This window comes from Schistocerca piceifrons, chromosome 1 (assembly GCF_021461385.2).
Source record: "Schistocerca piceifrons isolate TAMUIC-IGC-003096 chromosome 1, iqSchPice1.1, whole genome shotgun sequence".
Taxonomy (NCBI): Eukaryota; Metazoa; Arthropoda; class Insecta; order Orthoptera; family Acrididae; genus Schistocerca; species Schistocerca piceifrons.
The window spans coordinates 621,599,497-621,620,338 of record NC_060138.1 but is presented as its reverse complement, the minus strand read 5'-3'; the positions used below and the strand labels follow the sequence as shown (position 1 = coordinate 621,620,338).

The following is a 20,842-nucleotide window of genomic DNA, read 5'->3' as shown; positions in this document are numbered from 1 at the left end:
CAGCACAATAAATACACAAGGTAACTTTAAACACAAACGAAATGACACTCCCTTGGCTAATGGCCGGCCGGAACGGCTGTGCGGTTCTAGGCGCTACAGTCTGGAACCGCGGGACCGCTACGGTCGCAGGTTCGAATCCTGCCTCGGGCATGGATGTGTGTGTGATAGGTTAGTTAGGTCTAAGTAGTTCTATCTTCTAGGGGGCTGATGACCTCAGAAGTTAAGTCCCATAGTGCTCAGAGCCATTTGAATCATTTTGATAATGCTTGCATGTGGAAAAAGAAATTAGAAGCGAAAAACCGGCGGGTGAGCTTTAAGATGGGGCTAGGAGAAAAAAACGAAAAACAGTCAGTCACACTGAGGTGACAAAAAGTCATAGGATAGCGATATACACATATACAGATGGCGGTAGTATCACGTCCACGAGGTATAAAAGGGCAGTGCATGCACGAAGTGTCATTTGATTCACGTGAAAAGATTTCGATGTTATTATGGCCGTACGACGGGAACTGACAGACTTTGAATGCGGAATCGTAGTTGGAGTTAGATGCATGAGACACTCCACTTCGGAAATCGTTAGGAAATTCAATATTTCGAGACCCACGGTAGCAAGAGGATGCCGAGAATACTAAATTTCAGGCACTATCTCTCACCACGGACAATGCAGTGTCCGACGGCCTTTACTTAACTACCGAGAGCAACAGCGTTTGCGTAGAGTCCTCAGTGCCAACAGACATGTGCAACACTGCATGAAATAACCGCAGAAATCAATGTGGGACGTACGACGACGTTAGGACAGTGCGGCGAAATTTATGGTTAATGGGCTATGGCCAGCAGACGACCGACGCGAGTGTCTTTGCTAACAGCACACCGTCTATAGCACCTTTCCTGGGTTCGTGGCCTTATCGGTTGGACCCTAGACATCTTTATAACCATGGCCCGGTCAGATGAGAACCCATTTTAGTTGGTAAGAGGTGATGGTAGGATTCGAATGTGGCGCAGACCTCATGAAGCCATGGACCAAAGTTGTCAACAAGGCACCATGGAAACTGGTGATGGATGCATAATGTTGTGGGCTGTGTTCACATGGAATGGACTGGATCCTCTGGTCCAACTGAACCGATCAATAACTGTAAATGGTTATATTGGAGACCATTTGCAGCCGTTCATGGACCTGATGTTTTCAAACAACGATGGTATTTTAATGACTCACAATGAGCCATGTCACCTGACCACAGTTGGTTCAAATGGCTCTGAGCACATGGGACTTAACAGTTGAGGTCATCAGTCCCCTAGAACTTAGAACTACTTAAACCTAACTAACCTAAGGACACCACACACATCCATGCTCGAGGCAGGATTCGAACCTGCGACCGTTGCGGCCCTGCGGTTCCAGACTGTAGCGCCTAGAACCGCACGGCCATCCCGGCCAGCCGACCACAGTTGTTCGCGATTGGTTTGAAGAACATTCTGGACAATTCCAACGAATAATCTGGCCAGCCAGATCGCCAGACATGAATTCCATCGAACGTTTTTGGGACATGAGCGAGAGGCCGTTCGTGCACAAAACCCTGCGCCTGCAAAACTTTCGCAATTATAGACAGCTATAGAGGCAGCATGGTACAGTATTTCTGCAGGGGACTTGCAATGAATTGCTGAGTCCAGGCCACATCGAGTCGCTGCACTATACCTGACAAAAAGAGGTCCAACACGATATTAGGAGGTATCCCATGGCTTTTGTCACCTCAGTGAAAAGGTGTTGAGCAAATGTACAATGCTAGCTGTCCCTTGTTACTTCCCTCATGTGCAGAGTCGTATTGTTGTGGTGACGAGACAGGCAAAGCGCACAGAAATGTACAGGACGCAAAAACTGACTGGAAAGGAAACCATGTTTGGATGAAAAGATAATTCTGCGTTAATCATTTATCCGTCCCACGCATGACTCAACACATAAGCGAAACACTGCAGTCCACCACCACCGAAACTGTTTCGGTGAGTTGGAAAGATCGCAAAGCCAGAATCTCAGCTTTCCCACTAAAGACGGAAAATTCCATGTTTGTCAAACCGACAAAGAAACACTACTCGAAATGGGATTCGCTCTCCATAGCATTAAATGTTCTGCACAGTGGAATTGCCTGCACTTATCATCTCATGATTTCATCCACATGCGGTAGTGAAAATGTAAACAGAGTCATATGTCAAAGTGTGAGAATAAACTCCCTACTTGCGCTGGGTGATTTGCGTAACAATGTTATTAGAATATGAGTGGTTGCTGATGGCAATATACTCGTATGAATAGCGACAAAATGACTATTGCTTTTCACATGTGGCTCATCACATGACCAACTTACAAATGGTCAAAACGGGGGAAATTATTCAAACCTAAAAATTACTTTGACGAATATAAAGCAGTATTCGCAAGCAAAATATGAAATTAACTATCAAAAGAGACACCAGTGCTGAGGGCACATGGCTGCTTCCGGCACGATCAAAGCCAGAGTGCCTGTCCGAGGATTCCATGGGAAAATTAATTACGTAGTTCAATAGAATGAAACAAAAAGCACTCCCGAACGTTCTAAGAGACAAAAGAAATTGTCTCCTCGTACTTAATCAACACCTAACTGTGCCATCCGAAATGGAATCATCTCCAGCTAAGTTCCAAAAGAACATCGAGTCGTACCAAGACGTCGTCTGGAACCAGAGTGCCATTTTGCAACGGCCGCTAGAAGCGACAAGCTTCTCAGAGCGTTTTTTAAGCTAACGTAGGGCAAACATATCAAAATATCCGTTGAAAAAAACGGGAAGCGATCTCATTCGTGGTATTAGCAAACTTGCTTGAATGCTCTGAGGAAAATTATCATTGTCAATACTGTGTAGCATAGAACACAGAAGAAAAACTTTGCTTCTCTCACCGTTAGATTGGAGCACATATGCTCACAGATTCTGACTGTCACAGATTATCTGTAAAAACAGAGAGGATGTGGAAAGGATGTTGGCTGATACATAAAATAAATAATGATTCTCACCGTATGTGTCCTGTTCGCAACGAAGAAATAAACAGAAAATTCATCTGTGCAGTTTATACGTAACTAGCTTAGCGCCGGCTGCGTCGCTGAGGTAGATAGTATGTTCTGCACAATTTTTTTTCTTTGACAGAATTTTTATGTTTTTCACACACTGCAACACTTTCTAAAATGTCATGCTAAATAAGGTGATAGAAGCATGATCTTGGCCGTATGTAGCTGGTTGGTTGGTTGATTTGGAGGAGGGGACCAAACAGCGAGGTCATCGTCTCATCGGATTAGGGAAAAATGGAGAAGGAAAAATTTTTTTGCAAATTTCTGGTTATGTCTTATGGGACCAAACTGCTGAGGTCATGGGTCCCTAAGCTTACGCACTACTTAATCTAACTTAAACTAACTTACGCTAAGAACAACACATACACCCATGCCCGGGGGAGGACTCTAATCTCCGAGGGGGCAGCCGACCAATGGCGAAGGAAGTCAGCGGCCCCGCTTCAAAGGAACCATCCCGGCATTTGCCTGGAGCGATTTAGGTAAAATACGGAAAACCTAAATCAGGATGGCCGGACATGGGTTTGAACAGTCTTTCCCACGAATGCGAGTCCAGTGTGCTAACCACAGCCCCACCTCGCTCGGTCCGAATGTAGTTCTGACCAAAAAGCGATCCTGGTAGCTGGAGTCCACGGTTTATTTTAATCATCCCCTAAAACATATCTCTTTGTATCTAACAGAGAAATGAAATACCAATTTTCATAGATTCACCATTGAACATTTTTTAATATAACGAAACATTTACTTAAAATTTTCACCCCCCATTGTACCCCATTAGTAGTTGAATTTCCACAAATGCTGTAAGAAGTATTTTTTTTAATTTCTGGCTGAAAAACCAAATATTAATTTCTATCTTCAAACTTGTCTTAAGAGCGACGTATTTTTAAAAAGCCTTTCATCCCCTGTTTCAGCCCTTTGGGGTAGAATTCCGAAAAATCCCTTCTTAAACGACGCCTACGGTATAAGGTCAACACCGTCCGCAAATTTCGAGTTCCTGTCCTTAGTGGTTTGGGCTGGGCAATGATGAGTCAGTGTCAGTCGAGACATTGCCTTTCACTCGTATGTGTAGAGATTATAAACTAGCATCAAACAAACAAAAATAAAAGTTGGCTTAGACGACTTTCAGCATCACATCGTAGAGTGGAACTGAAGTTGCTGCAGTTCCGTTAGGGGAGGGGGAGGGGATGGGGGGGCGGAATGGTGGTAGCTACTGAATGATGTAACAACAATTACATCTACACTCCGCAAGCCGCAGCATGACGTGAGCTGCAGGGTAACCTACTTTGTGTAGCACGAGAGGGAGAAATGCCTGTTGCTAAGCCCCCATGTGAGCTGGAATATCTCTGACTTTAACTTGACGGTCTTCTCACGAGACACACCTAGCGGAAAACAATACAGGGTGTTTCAGCACAGCAGTGTTTTGTATTGTCACTACCGTGTCAAGAAAGCATTGCCGAACTTGCCATGCGATTTTCCATTACCTAGGTGTACTCTGCCTCTGCAGAAAGTTTGTAATAGCTGTGCTGAAATACCCTATGCACTGGTTGACTTTTATAGGAAAGTACACTGTCATAATTTTGTCAGTTAACCACGCGGTGATGCAGAACACTTCTCTTGTACCATCAGCCACTGGAGTTGGATGACTGAACGAACCCGTGGCGAAACGCACTACTCTTCTTTGAATCTTCCCTGTTTCCTCTATCAGCACAATCTGGTATGTGATCCAGAATGACAAGCAGTAGTGAAGTATCGGCCGAACGAAGGTTTTTCAAGCTGCCTCCTTCGAGGGTGGACTATGGGTACACTTCCTGAGGGTTCTTGCAATGAATCTGAGTCTGGAATCTATCTTTCCTATGACTCATTGCATGTGGTAATTCATATTTCAATGGCTCCTTATGCATACTTTCAATAATTTAATGGATGAGACTGTTCCCAAATATTGTTAAGCAATCGCGCAGCATACATAATGGACATATCAGCTGATTTGTGAGCAAAAAGTTACATTTGTATACGTCCCTTTATCAAGCGTCGGTCTTCTGCAGGTCTCCCTTGCGACAATTCTATACAGTGAGATGACAAAAGTCATGGCATACTTCCTAATGTGGTGTCGGACCCCGTTTTGCGCGGCATAGTGCAGCAGCTCTCGCCATGGAAGGAAAAAAGTTGTTGAAAAGTCTCCCTCAGAAATATTGAACCATGCTCCCCATACGACAGCTGCAAAAGAGTTGCCGGTGCAGGATTTTGTGCACAAACCGACCTCTCGATTATGCCCCATAAATGTTCGATGGGATTCATGTCGGGAAATCTGAGTGGTCAAACCAGTCGCTCGAATTGTCCAGAATGTTTTTCAAACCAATCGCGAACATCTATGGCCCGGTGACGGGAGCATTGTGATCCATAAAAATACCGTCGTTGTCCGTGAACATGAAGTCCATAAATGGCTGCAGATGGCCTCCAAGTAGCCGAACATAACCATTTCCAGTCAATGATCGGTTCAGTTGGACTAGAGGACCCAGTTCATTCCATGTAAACACAGCCCACACCGTTATGCAGTCATCATCAGCTTCCACGGTGCCTTGTTGACAGTTTGGTTCCATGGCTGTATGGGATGTGCGCCACACTCTAATCCTACCATCAGCTCTTACTAACTGGAATCGGAACTCATCTTACCAGGCCACGGTTTTCTAGCCGCCTACGTGCAACCGATATGGTCAGGAGCCAGGAGACGCGCTACAGGCGAAGTCTGAACTTCACAAAGTCACTCGTGTCGGTCGTCTGCTACCATAGCCAGATTTCGCCGTAGTGTCCTAACAGATGCGTTCGTCGTAAGTTCCTCACTCATGTCTGCGGTTATTTCATGCAGTTTTGCTTGTCTTTTAACACTGAGAACTCCATGCAAACACCTCTGCTCTCGGTAGTTAACCAAAGACCGTCGGTCACTGCTTTATTTGTGGTGGGAGCTAATCCCTGAAATTTGGTATTCTCGGTACACTCATGATACTGTGGATCTCGGAATACTGAATTCCCTAACGATTTCGGAAACGGAATGTCGCGTCTAGTTTCATCTACCATTCCGCGTTTAGAGTCTGTTAATTCCCGTAGTGGGGCTATAATAGCGACGAAAACATTTTCATATGGATCACCTGGTTACAAATGACATTTCTGCCAATGTGCTGCTCTTTTATACCTTAAGTAGTCGACACTGCCGCCGTTTGTATATGTGCATATCTCTATCCCATGATATTTGTCATCTTAGTGTATAAATGTCGTCTAAGAATAGTCTTATAGCTTCAGACGTTACCCAGCAAGTCAGTGACATATTATGTGAGCGGTAATGGATCTATAGCATTCCCTTTGCACACGCATGAAGTAGTGTTAAATCCAGTTTGCAGTAAATCAACACTCAGGGACTGGAGTTTAAAGGAATTCGGCGGGACAAGGACCTAAAATTGTGAACATTTCACTCATTGTATAAGTATCTGCTTGTAATTTATTTTGAATCTAGTTGGTATAGTGATACAATTTTACTCAAAGTATTGTTGTGTTCATAAAGATTACCAACTTCATGCTAATCATACAAAATACCCAACACGTTTTAACGTAACCCAGCAAGACATTTAAACATTAATAATTATCTTTTAATAAGTATAATCAACAGTTAGGCCAAGCATGCGCAGGAGCTTTTTTCGGTGCCAGACCTCAGCCTCTTTGCGTCCATCATCTGCAAGCGTCTGCCAACCCGGTGGGGTGAGGATGATTAAACATTTGGTCGCGACGCTCCCCTTTAAATCAACCAAAATTGTCACCATTCCTGATGCCTTTCGTCGCACACGCTCTGTATTAACAGCGCCGTTTGGTATCTGGTCCCAGAAACTTGAGCAATATTCTGCGATCGAACTCGTGAGCGATTTGCAAGCAATCTTATTTATAGACAGCGATTTGCAGCCTTCTACCATGATGCGAAATCTGCTACCTGCTTGATCTACGACTGAGCCTGTATGATCGTTCCATTTCATATCACTACAGATGCTAGAAGCTATGTATTTTTTGTGTTGACTGACTCTTAATTCTGAAATATATAATTTTATCACAGTTTTAAACATTGCTGACGGCAGCAACCGTAATAAATTTTCAATATGTAAAATATACAGCCAAGCGGTTGCATAAGTTTAATGTGAAAACTTTGTCCAGGTTTCGATATCACTAAGGGTATCTTCTTCAGAAGGAAGTTTCCTATAATGTTACAAATGCATCATAATACGAGGGGCGTTCAGAAAGTAAGCTCCGATCGGTCGCGAAATGGAAACGACTATGAAAATCCGATAAAGCTTTGCACAGATGTGTTGGGTAGTGTCTCTAGTATAACCCCAGTTAGCATCACGTCGCTCTTCTCATTTCTGAGCTCGCAGTGAGTGCGTAAAGATGTCTAGAAAATAGTGTCTGCCGCCAAGTACGAGGGCCTGGTGAGAAATTTCGCCTGAAGCTATGCAGCTAACATTACATAACTGTCGTGCTGTTTCGTCTTCACGACAATTCTCAGCCGCATTCTGCAGGGGCAATGAAGATGCTCCTGCATCGTTTTCAAATGGAAATGTTAGATTACCCACAATACAGTCCGCAATTGTCTCCCCCTGAGTTTCATCTCTGGTCACATGAACCGCTGTCTTTGAAGACAACATTTTGACACAGACAACGAGGTGTAGGCCAGCGTGGAGAATTGGCGGAAAGCACTGGCGGCTGCCTTCTATGATGAGGCTATTGAAAAGTTGGTACAACGCTATGACAAAAGTCTAAGTCAGAACGACGACTACGTAGAGAAGTAGCTGAAAGGTGTAGCTAATTGTTACAAGTAAAACATTTCTGATGTTCATTGTGGTTTCAAGTTGGCAATCAATCGGAGCTTACTTTCTGAACAGGCCTCGTATTAACGTTATGAAGAGGAAGCAAAAAGATCAAAATCAACTGTCCTGCAGTTGCTGATGATTTTGCTACACTTTCCGAAAACGTGGGATCTGCTATAATATAGATAAATATCCTGAAAGAAATAGCCAGCAGAACTGACTTAAGAATTTCTGCAGAAAAACAAAGTTTATAAAAAACGTTTAGTATGGTCCAAAATTTCTCAAAACAGGTATTGGACAAGTAGAGAGGGTAAGAAAATTCAAATATCTAGGGGAGATAATTCAAAAAAATGCTTTTGAAAAATCTGCAATAGAGGAAAGGTTGCATAAAATGGGGAGAGCATACGGTATCTCCAAAGACCTCTACAATAAAAAGTGCCTATCCAAAAATGCAAAAATAAAGCATTACAACGCAGTAGTGAAGCCAGAATGTCTAATAGCAAGCGAATACCTGGCATTAAACTATAACTTAGATAAATTAGAATTACTAGAAAGACGAATTATAAGGAAACTTTGGGACCACAAAACGCAGCAAAAGGTTGAAATTACGAGGTAATGCTGAAATATACTAAAGTATAGAAAATATTTCAAACGTAATGAGAAAAAGAAGATTCAATTTCTTTGGAACATCTATTTCGAATGCAAGATAGTAATAACTAAGAAGATTTTCAAATATTCGTAGGGTAAGAAGTCCACAACAAACTGGGTCAACGGCGTAAAAAAGGATTTAGAAAGAAACAATATATAAATAGAAGATATAAACAACAGAGGTCTTTCGGCAAAAGTATTGAAAATGAAAGGATTCCAAGGCAGACTGGAAGAAAAGAAAAGAACAAAGAACGAACAATTTAAATTGGAAGGTGACCCATTCGCAATAAAAAAAATTCTAAAATACTTAAGATTTAACCACATTGAAAAGTAGACCATGGAATAAAACTAGTACGGTACTTACGTAAAATACATGACGTTGAAATTGTAAACATACATGATGAGCTCAGGAGCTCAAGTGAAACATCAGAAAATGTAGAATAAAGTCCTCCGTGGAAACAGTAAAAAATTGTTACAACAGGTACAGCTTGTTAAAAGAGCAGACATTGGACGGGACGTGTGGCACGTAATTCGATGCCAGGTAAACATGATGTAGAGCGCGCCACTTACAGGTCGCAAGTAGCGGGATAAACGCTCAACTGTATGAAATACGCAACTGTTCATCAGTATGATATATATTTAGATGTTTCAAACAACGTAAACTGTATGTGATATAAAAACAGAACGTACAAAGGTATACAAAAGGAATATGTTTTTATAAAAATGGCTACGACAGATTGATGTAAAAATGAATAAAACGATTAATTACTAATACATGTTGAGAATGAAGAGTGTGCTGAAACAGAATTTTTTATCAAGATGTTACAACAATCAACAAGGGGGAAATATGATTTACATAAATTCTTCAAAACAGGATATGGTATACAGTGGCGTCTGGCGTACAACCAGTAAGGAAGTACAGAGTCCTTAAAGGAAAGGAAGCGAGCAGAGCATGAACCAAAGCATCATAAAGTTGCGAGAAACGCCTTAAAAGCTTTAAAGAAGCTTTTGTTTCGTAATGATAGTAGTTAGTTCAAGATGAAACCATCGTTACTGACCATATGTCTGAAGATTTCAAGTTCTTATAATCGTAAGATATAAAGTTTCCACCCTTTATTCTCTCTTCGTAGAATCGTCATTTCATCTTCTCCTTTTGGATTGTGTTCCGATATTAATAAATGCTCAGTGAAAAACAGAATTATGAACATTAGTACCTTTCTTCTCTATCAAAGTGTTCCTTATGTTAAAAGCCCTACCGGTTTGTCCGATATAAAACACCGGGCAAGTATTGCAAGTAATTATGTAAACTACTGGCTTATGTAAAAGGTCATTTGACGTTTTTAAATTATGGATTGAAATTTTTTGTAAAGTACTATTTACAAAGAAAACAACCTTGCAACCACACTTTTTTACTAACAGACGCTGAATACTATACGATACTTTTCCTAAGTAAGGTATTGAAATACATTGTTTTTCGCTTCGAAAATTTTTTCCACTAATGACTGTTCATAACCGTTATTAAATGCTGCTCTTCTCATTAAATTGTTTCTTACTTTAGTTTAACTGGTGATAGTTGTGTGACTATAGTGCGGTGAGTAGCTGAATGAAAAGCTTTCTTATGGGACTGAGGATGTGTTGAATCCAAAGGCACAATCTGATCGGTATTCATTGTCTTACGGAAAGTATCAAAAGTCATTTTATCATCTACTATGGGCAAATTTAGATCCAAATAATTTAGTTCTCATTTTTCATTTTGTAACTCGCAAGTAAAACTAATTTTCTCAAGAAGATTATTAAATATTTCAAAGAGTTGGTTAACAGCTTCATTAATTCCATTGTATATAATCAAAGTATCATCTATGTACCTAGAGTAGAACTGTATGCCTATTTCTGTACATTTAAGGCAAGCTGTGAAACTTTGCACGACTTTTAAATCTTACGGAGATCTGATCTCACAAAGATCTGAATGAATATTTCTGCTGACTTTTCGGACAGGAATTGATTATACTGTAGATGACTCCATCGTAGGCGAAACGTCTGTGGTTGCTATTAATGTTGTCTGTCAGGTGAATAATGTGCAACACTTTGGGAGATGATATTCTTTACTGTTCCAGTATGTGTTACAAATGATCTGTGTTTTAGGATTTGTTAAGGTATATTCAACATTCTAACTGATTCAACGAAATATGTTTGTTATGGAGACTTGTCCGTAAAAATGATATGTAACTCATACTACAGTAATTATAAACGCAATAATTGTAGTCTGCAGCAGCTAATGACCAAATAGTATAACAGTAAGGTTTGTGCGCTAAATTTCAATAACAGTAAAAGCAATTACGCAGGGCATCTTGATATGCTAAGCGAATTCAATAAAAACATCAGTTTTTGGACACAGTGTGCTGTTTTCTGTTCGCAGGTCACTACATGTACGCCAACATGTCGAACGCGAAGCAGTTCGCGGACGCGGCGGTGTTGGAGAGCGCCATCTTCTATCCGCCGCCGCCGTACCACGCCAACCCTACCTCACCCTACTTCGGTACATGTAAGGTAAGCGACTGTACTGGAGGGCTACTTCTGTGGTCGCACCACGGGAAGTCCACTGTGACTGGGTTGACGTCCCGCGTAAGTGAGCATGACCAACACGAGTAGCAAGTCCTTGCAACGAACATCAGCCAACAGAAGGTAAGAGGGTTCATGTTAGTAGTTCGGGCTGTAGCACCGATGTGTGCTGACATGCCTACTCGCTGCTAAAACTCCTCCCAGAGCTGGGATAGTACAGTTTCTGTTTGAAAACATTCCTGTCAGTAGCAATACAGTGGCCTCAAAGATTGAAAGACGACATGGTCGTTGCATCAAACCACGGGAGTTGGAACTTTATTAGTCGCAACCATTTATTTACAATGTATGCACAATAGGTACATGTTTCAAAGTCTTACTGTCCTTCAGGGTACTCACTATCATTGTTTGTAACCCGTTGCCAGTGGTGTGGAAGTCGTAGGACACCATTAGTAGTACCAGTTGTGCAGACAGTGCGAGTGAAGTGGTCTGTTGCCCGACGAATCTGTGTAACAGTCCTGAAGCGATTGCCGTGAAGTGCTTCCTTCAATTTAGGAATCAAGTTCAAGTCACAAGAGCTTAAGTCCGGGGATTGTGACGGGTGGTACAGCACTTCTCAGCCTCATCGGTCGAACAAATCAGTCACAACTTGTGTCGTATGCAGCTGAGCGTTGTCTTGCAAAATGTTGGCCGAGTCCTGCAGAAAGTATCACCGCTTCTTTCTCTCGGCTGGTCGCGGGCTGCGTTCCAAAAACGAACATCTTAGAGACAGAAGCGGCGATACTTTCTGCACGAGGAGCCCATCATTTTGCAGGACAACGCTCAGACGCATATGACACAAGCTGTGACTGATTTGTTCTTCCGATGGGGCTGGGAAGTGTTGTACCACTCATCACCCTCCCCGAACTTAAGCCCGTGTGACTTCAACTTGATTTCTAAATTGTAGGAAGCACTTTGTGGAATTCGCTTCAGAACTGTGACAGAGATTCGTTGGGCAACAGACAGCTCCGCTCGCACTATCAGCACAAATGGTACTGCTAACAGTGTCGTACGATTTCCACAGAGCTGGCGAGGTATTTAGAAATGCTGGTGATTACTTTGAAGGACAGTAAAACTGTGAAACATGTGTCTCAAAATAGACGTAAAGGAATTACAAACATTGGCTGCGAGTGGGCATTGATTTACATCAATCGAGAAAGTTGAAAATTTGTCCAGGATTGGGATTCGAACACGGATCTCCTGCTTACTAGGCTGATGCTATGATCACTTTTTTTCTTACTCATTAGCCACTTTTGTTATCTTCTCATCTAACTAAGTTTAAACTCCAAAAATAAAAGAAACAAAAATCAGATCTACCACTATTTGGCCATGCCACTTTAATTTTTCCATTTTGATCCAGCAGGCAGTATGAATTAAGACAAAATCGAATAACGACATTGGCTACGAGTGTGTGCATTGATTTAAATCAATGGTGAAAGCTCAAAATTTGTGCCCAACCCGAGTCTCCTGCTTATTAGGCAGATGCTCTGACCACTAAGCCATCCGAACACAGTGATCATTGTAATGCACGGACTACTCTAGCACTTCTACCGTAAGACACAAATTCTCTACTTTTCCACACACTACTAATGCAGTGCCTGTTGCCCATTATCCTCATTACTTGCGACATTTCGCGGATTCCCATAGGAGTTCGGGTCTGGTGTGCATCCATATTGAAGAGATCATTGGCCATCCTCACCTTTCTTATGCATAGTCTATACTTTAGGACCGTCCGAACGAACACACACCACACATACATGTATCTATTTTGTATAAGCTGTGAATACATAGTTGCCACTATTAAAGTTCCAACCCACGTATATTCAAGTTGATAGTCAAATTCTTCATTTGTGTGGACATAGTGTCAGTAGTTGCTTTATAATTCTTGAGGGTATTTTTGGTCTCTCTTTGCAACTACAAAACTGCGTGATTTTTTCACAAGACGCGTTTCGCTTTATTGAGGTAAAGCATCATCAGTGGTCTGTAACTAAGTTATTTACATTTTGATTTGCTTTTTAGATAAAAAAAACAGTTCATTAAGAAGAGGTTGATTTGTACTTACGGTGATTTTCGGCTGATTTCTCGCTTACATCGGGAAATGCGGTCTGCTAGCACATCCACGTTTGTCTGTTTTTGACACTGATAATTTTCGTCTACTTTTTAGATGTTCTACAGCACTATACACTTCTCACACCACACTTTTATGCACACCACTGTACTCTGTTTATGTTTTTTCTTCAAGTACGTGTTGTTGTTTGTGTTTTGTAGTGTTGCCAACATAAACTTTCGCTACTTTGTTTTAGACTTACAACATTTTTTTTAAATTGGATTGTTGTTTGTGTGTAATTCTATTTAATTATGTTTCTGTGTATTTATGTACTGTAGCGATGAAGAAATTTTTTATACTATATTATTTTTTTCAATTTTTACTTTTACTTTTATTTTATTTTATTTTTTTTTTAGGGGAGGAGGAAACTATGATGAGTGGACATAAGTATATAGTATGATGGAGTGTGAGTTAGAGAAGAAGGTGAGGAGCGAAATGTGAAATGAAACTGTGAGTTTGTGAGGGGTGGGGGGTGGGGGTGTAAGAGAGGGATGGGGTGAAGAATGGAAAAGGTTCTTTCCTTTTTCATCTAATTTCATCAATTATTCTATATAGAGTCTGGTTTCCAATATTTATCTGGTCATTGAGCAACTGTTTATTTTGTGTTAATGCTTTTTGAACGTGGAAATTTTCTTGGAAAGGGAGGACGTGGCTGTCTTTACTGATTTTTGTGATATTCATTTCGTTTTCAATATTGCTTGGTCTATTGTGTTCTTCTTTTAGATGATCCACAAATGTTGAATGATTTGTACCATATTTGAATGCTCTGATGTGTTCTCTATATCGTGTGTCAAATGTCCTGCCAGTCATTCCAATGTATATCTTCTCACAAACTCTGCAGCTGAACTGACAGATACCACATTGTTGATATCTATCTGGTTTTGATTTTAGTTTTGGGATGCGCTTTTATATGGAAATTTTTTTTTGTAAGCAATGTATATGCCATGTTTTCTGAGTATGTTTCCTATTTTATGAGTGAATTTGCTGTGGTAGGTCATTGTATGCCATTTTTTGTTGTAGTGCATGTTGTACAAGTTAGTGTGGTTTGGTTAGTTTTTTCATTATTTGTCTCTTTATTTTTTGTTTAGTTTGTCTACCATTGTTTCTTTGTGTCCATTTTTAATGCTATTTGTTTTATAATGGCCAACTCTTTCAGGTAATTAGAATTATTTAGGGGGATCCTGTCAAACCTGTTTAACATGTATCTGATTGCTGCTTGTTTTATGGTTCTGTGGGTGGTTTGAAATTTGCATTTAAGATAATGTCACTTGTTGTGGGTTTTCTGTATATATCAAATGTGTGTTTATTATTGTCTTTTCTTATGGCTATGTCTAAAAAGTTGAGTGTGTTTTCTTGTTCTTCTTTTATTGTGAACTTTATGTTTTTGTGTACAGTATTTATGGTTTTGTGTAGTTGCTGTATTCTGTTTTTAGGTTCATCTAATATGTATATTATGTCACCCGTGTATCTGTACTAGTAGATGACGTAGGTTTTCATTGTTATCATGTCTTCAAATATTAATTCTTCTATATGATTCATGAAAATGCTGGCTAATGTTCCTGAGATAGGTGAACCCATGGGTAAACCTTCTTTTTGTATATAGTATTCTTGATTGAATTTAAAATAATTTTGTTGTGTTATTAACTGTAATAATTTTATAGTTTCATCTGTGTGTTCGTGAGGTAGCTGGTTGTGTGTTTTCAGGTTTTCTTCAATAATTTTTATGGTTTCATTAACAGGGATGCAACTGTACATACTTTCTACATCAAAGAAGAGCAATGTTGCTGTCTCAAGGATTTTAGTGTCTAACACATGTTCTACCAGTTGAGAGGTATTTCTGATTATTCTATCATTTTCTAGTTTATGACATTGGGTGAGCTGTGACTGCCTTTGTTTTGCTAGTTGGTGTGTAGCTCCATAAAGAAAATTATCCACTCTGTCCAATAGTAAATTTCAGAGCAGCTCCTACACACATTTGACATATACAGAAAACCCACAACAAGTGACATTATCTTAAATGCAACTTCAAACCACCCACAGAACCACAAACAAGCAGCAGTCAGATACATGTTAAACAGGCTTGACAGGATCCCCCTAAATAATTCTAATTACCAAAAAAGAGTTAGCCATTATAAAACAAATAGCATTAAAATGGACACAAAGAAACAGTGGTAGACAAACTAAACAAAAAATAAAGAGACAAATAATGGAAAAACTAACCAAACCACACTAACTCGTACAACTTGCACTACAACAAAAAAAATGGCATACAATGACTTACCACAGCAAATTCACTCATAAAATGGGAAACATATTCAAAAAACAAGGCATAAACATTGCTTACAAAACAAACAATTCCATACAAAAGCACATCCCAAAACTAAAATCAAAACCAGACAGATACCAACAATGTGGTATCTATTAGCTCAGCTGCAGAGAATGTAAGAAGATATGCTTTGGAATGACTGGCAGGACATTTGGCACAAGATATAAAGAACACATCAGAGCATTCAAATATGGTACAAATCATTCAACATTTGTGGATCATCTAAAAGAAGAACACTATAGACCAGGCAATATAGAAAACGATATTAATATCATAAAAATCAGTAACGACAGATACCTCCTCCCTTTCCAAGAAAATTTCCACATACAAAAAGCCAGCTGTGGGACATTATAAAAACTGAGAAGAACTATTCAAAACAGCAACGGGATCACTTGCTTTACCGATATGGTATTTTTGCAAAACGATACTCAGCCACGTCTTTCCTAGTACGTACGCAAAAGTCTTTTACATTCAGTTCAAATTAGACATTTTTCAACACCTGTGCTACAGCCCAAACTTAGCTCAGAGTGGTTTCCGCCCTCTTGTGCATATGAGTAGGTGTCTTTTGTTCCATCGAAGAACTTCAAGCTGCTGTCACGAACTGGCTGCAATTTCGAGTGACCGAATTTTATGCAGAGAAATTATCAACATGTTAACCCTTCGCTGCCTGAACTATCGAAAAGACATAAATTTTCCAGTTTTATAGATCACAAAATTAAATAGTAAGTGAAACAACACTGAATTTCTTTCGGATATTTAATTTCTTTTATCCATTTTACGGAAATGGTACTTTTGAGTACCGTCTGGCCCCCCCAGTGGCTTGCCGACCAACATTTCACAGTACAGCACTTACACTGATTAACGAATCCAAATGTGTTAGAATACTAGGCTACAAGTCAGTGAACATTAGAAAGGTAGCTATACAGTTATTAAATGGAGTTAACCACCATCTCTTGAAATTTTCGTTAGAGTGGATGAGTACTCCAGAAACTAAACATTTTGAATTTGGTCCAGAACGAACTTTTAACTGTACATCCTTCGGGACTAATATATTCCATTTGTTGCATGTATTATTTTCTGTGAGAACTTTGCTTGCAGTTCTGGGGTTGACATGCTTCTTATTCATCTGTCCCATCAGTCCATGAGCAACATTTCTCCTGTACTCCAGAAGTGGAATCCTCCTGTACAGCCCTCAGTACAATTGATAAGTAATTACAGATACTATTTGTATCTTCTTCCCAGCCCAGATCCTGTCAGCATGGTTCACAAATCCGATATTACAACTACAGGCCTTAACTACAGAAGAGCACTCAATGTTGATTTTAATGCTGTCTTTCTGCTTTCTGGAGACTTATATTACATTTATTCCATGATCATTGGAAGGCAGGGACACAATTTTGCCTTCTTTCAACAAAGAACCCCAATCCCAGGGAATGAAATCCCATAAGGAAAGTCACCTCATTTCGTTTTCTTAGAAGGTGAAAGACCTGATGGGAAACTTTTCCTATTTCTTCTCATTATGCCACAAACGAAAATGTTCTCTACTTTTGCCAAAAGGTTATAAAAAAACTCTGTATACTGTTTTTGCCGCAAAACTGGTTTAAAAAAACTTAAAAATATCCTAACACACAATTTTCAAATTCCGTCTCCAAATCTTCATATCTTCCTTGATAAAAATCAAAGGCAAGAACGAAACCTTTCAGTTCTGTAGTGCGCCATAGTTTGTAACCGCATGGTACAGACTTCATTGCTTTGTGTTGTTTCACCGAGTTTCTTCCATTGAATAAAGTAACTTTTCCTCCACCTTCTGTCAATTTTAGTCTGTATTTCTGCTTTTGAGAGGGTTTTCATGTAAACCGTCATTGATTCCTGTTTTTCATGTTTCTCTACAGTTTCAGGTAAACCGATTTCGAGTTCTACTGGTGCACATTCAGTCAAAAATGTTTCTAAAATTGCATCAAAATCTAAAGCTTCTTCTAAAATTTCGTCGAAACATATGCCTATAGGATTATTAGCATAATTTGCGTCAGTCTCATTGTCTCCATCACCCCCTACTTCCGTAACATCATTATCATCTGGAACAATCTGTCAAAAGAGCTGCAACAATTCCGTCAACTGTTAGTATTGCCAATGCCCAAAAAATCGTACATCTCTATCAAACAACATTTACAATAATAAGAACCGCGTTAAGACTAAAAGGAGCCTGCACATTGTGCAGCTAAACCGATAAAGCTAGTAAAATACACTGAAAAATATCAAAGAAAGCGACAAACCGCACTTGTGTGACAATACACGAAAAATGCCTATTCAGCCAGACGGTACTTTAAAGTACCACACGTTTTCTGGCTTATTTAGTAAATAAACACTACAGATTTAACAAAAGAGCTGCACGAGAAATTTCAAAAATGGTTCGAATGGCGCTGAGCACTATGGGACTTAACAGCTGAGGTCATCAGTCCCCTAGAACTTAGAACTACTTAAACCTAACTAACCTAAGGACATCAAAAACATCCATGCCGAGGCAGGATTCGAACCTGCGACCGTAGCGGTCGCGCGGTCCAGACTGAAGCGCCTAGAACCGCTCGGCCACTAAGGCCGGCGATGCACGAGAAGAATATAGGGCCTGACCTTCATCACATCTATGCTGGTAAACACAAAAATTACTAACATTTGTATGACAGTAAACAAAACAAATACGATTTCTCCAAAGCAAACCTTCAGCTCTCACCAAATGTTACACAAACGAACTGCTTTACTTGCAAATGATGTCTAGAAGGAAGTAAGATGTTTCGAATTCAACATAAGCTTGTACTTGAACGTACCATCAGCTCAGGATGTGGAAAATATGTGTGCAATCAGAATAAACAAGGATCGAAACAGGTGGTACTTAGAAGTAACAACAGGCAACAAAGAGTTAAGAGAGGTAAATGCTGAAATCTGAATATCGATTACGTAGAAAAGTAATATAAAGATTTAACTGTACGAATTTACTAATAAACTGGCAATAATATTGCAGTATTTTTATCTGTAACCTGATAAAGATTACTTCCCGCATTCTTCTGAGTCATCAGACTTCCAACTGGTTTCATGCCCCTTCCTACGATTTTCTCTCCTATGCCAGCCTCGTCAATTCAGCGTCCTCCTACACCCAGCGTCCTGAATTATTTGTGGGACATATTACAATATCTGTTTCCCCCTACAGCTTTTGCCTTGTCATATACAACCCGTTGTAGTACCGGATATGTTATTCCCTGATGTCTCTTAACACATGTTCTGTCATCCCATCCGTTCACCTAGTCATTGTTTTCCACATATTCTTTATTCTTTCCTGAAATATTGTTTATTTCTTATCTAATAACTCAACTGTCAGCATTCTTTTAAAACTCCACATCTTAAACACTTCGAGTCTCTTCTGTTCCACCCTCAGCTATATAATGCTGTGTTCAAGAAGTACGCTCTCAGAAATGTCTTCCTCAAAGAAAAGCATGTGTTTGATGTTAGTAGACTTCTTTTAGCAAACAACATTCTCCCTGCCGGAGTTAGTCTGTTTCTTATCTCCTCCTTGCTCCGACCGCCATATGTTGCTTGTTTCCAAGATAGCAGAATTCTTTCATTTTAATCTCTGTATATCTGTCATGATACAGGCCGGGATATGCCCGCTTTTACTATGTTTGATTTATTTGCAAGACCTTTAAACACACCTGAAGGATTCTTTAGTATCAAAAAAAACTTCATTTCGTTCACTACAAGGTTAAAATTTAGATACATTGCCTGGCAAAAAAAGTGAAGCACCCAGAAGACAAGGTCGGATGTGAACGTAACATCGTATACATACGTACCATCGACGGGGAAAGTAAATGACTAGAGTTGCAATTCTCTTTGACATGTAGAACAACCACCAGAGTGTATTAGTGTTGTTCGTGTTTAGTGACGTTACCAGGCCAGGTTGGGTGCACGAAGTCTGTTCAAAAAATTCTGGAACACTCGTAATTTCGCGCCAATGGTATGTTGGAGCGAAAAGCAGTTGTCATTCCTGCACGCGTCTGTGTTTAATGTGTAACTACCGGAAGTTTCATTGTTGTATGTCTGTTAGTTGTTGTTCAATTCTGTATTTAGTAGAACGTTGGGTCGCACAGTTTGCGAATTTCGAGATCGCAGAGTTAGAGGAGAAACGCGTCTGCATTAAGATTTGCGAGAAGGTCAAGAAAACCTTTGCAGAAGAACACCAAATGATGCAGGAAGCCTATGGAGATGAGTGGTTAAGCCGCACTCGGTGTTACGAGTGGTTAACGCGGTTGAAAAATGGTCGGATGGAAGTTAAAGACGACCCTCGTTCAGGACGACGCGTCATGTCAGGAATGTCAACGAAATTGTGCGTGCCAGTCGAAGACTGATTGTCCGAGAGATTGCAGAAGAATGTAACATTTCAGTTGAATCATGTCATGAAATCCTGAGACAGCATTTTGGAATGCGTCGTGTTGCCGCCAAGTTCGTCCCACCGCTCGTGAGTCAAGAGCAGAAAGACCTTCGTCTCGCAATCTGTGAACAGCTTTTGGACCGCGTAAATGAGAACGAGAAGTTCCTTAAGAGAATCATAACTGGTTATGAGACGTCGATCTACGGCTATGGTGTTGAAATCAAGTTTTAGGCTTCACAATGGATCGGGAATGGTTATACAAGTCCGAAAAAAGCTCGTCAGGTCAGGTCAAATGTCAAAGCCATGCGGATAGTTTTCTTTGACTCTATCGGGACGTGTCGCGACGCCTGTGAGAAAATGTAAGAAGAGAACGGCCTGAAATGTGGCGAGACAATACATGCTCTATCATCACGATAACTCACACGCACATTCACCCTTTTAGTGCGTGACTATTGCACAAAATACGAAATCACTGCACTGCCTCATTCTCCGTAATCTCCAGACCTGGCCCCCGTGGACTCTTTATTTCCAAAATTGAAAACCCTGTTGAAAGGATGAAGATTTATAACGATAGACAAGATAAAAGAGAATTAGCGGAACAAATTTTTCACTCTGCAATTGAGGGTGCGTTGATATGAAATTCCTGGCAGCTTACATCTGTATGCCAGGCCAAAACTCGAGCTCGGGACCTTTGACTTTCGCGGGCAGCTGCTCTACCCACTGAGCTACCCAGGCACGACTCACGATCCTCATAGTTATAATTTCACCAATGCCTCATCTCCTATGTTTCAAACTTCACAGAAGTTCTCCTGCGAAATTTGCAGAACTAGCCCC

The 20,842-nt window shown here is 40.3% G+C and overlaps 1 protein-coding gene across 4 annotated transcripts in view; it reads left to right on the top strand.

The window, feature by feature from the left end:
- LOC124804395 (leukocyte tyrosine kinase receptor) overlaps nt 1-20,842 on the top strand; it is an 874,407-nt gene that overhangs the window by 418,670 nt on the left and 434,895 nt on the right. For all 4 annotated transcript variants that reach the window (XM_047264751.1, XM_047264750.1, XM_047264749.1 and 1 more), the window contains exon 6: nt 10,980-11,110. In XM_047264751.1, the coding sequence (XP_047120707.1) occupies nt 10,980-11,110 (131 nt within the window). The remainder of the gene's footprint in view (nt 1-10,979; nt 11,111-20,842) is intronic.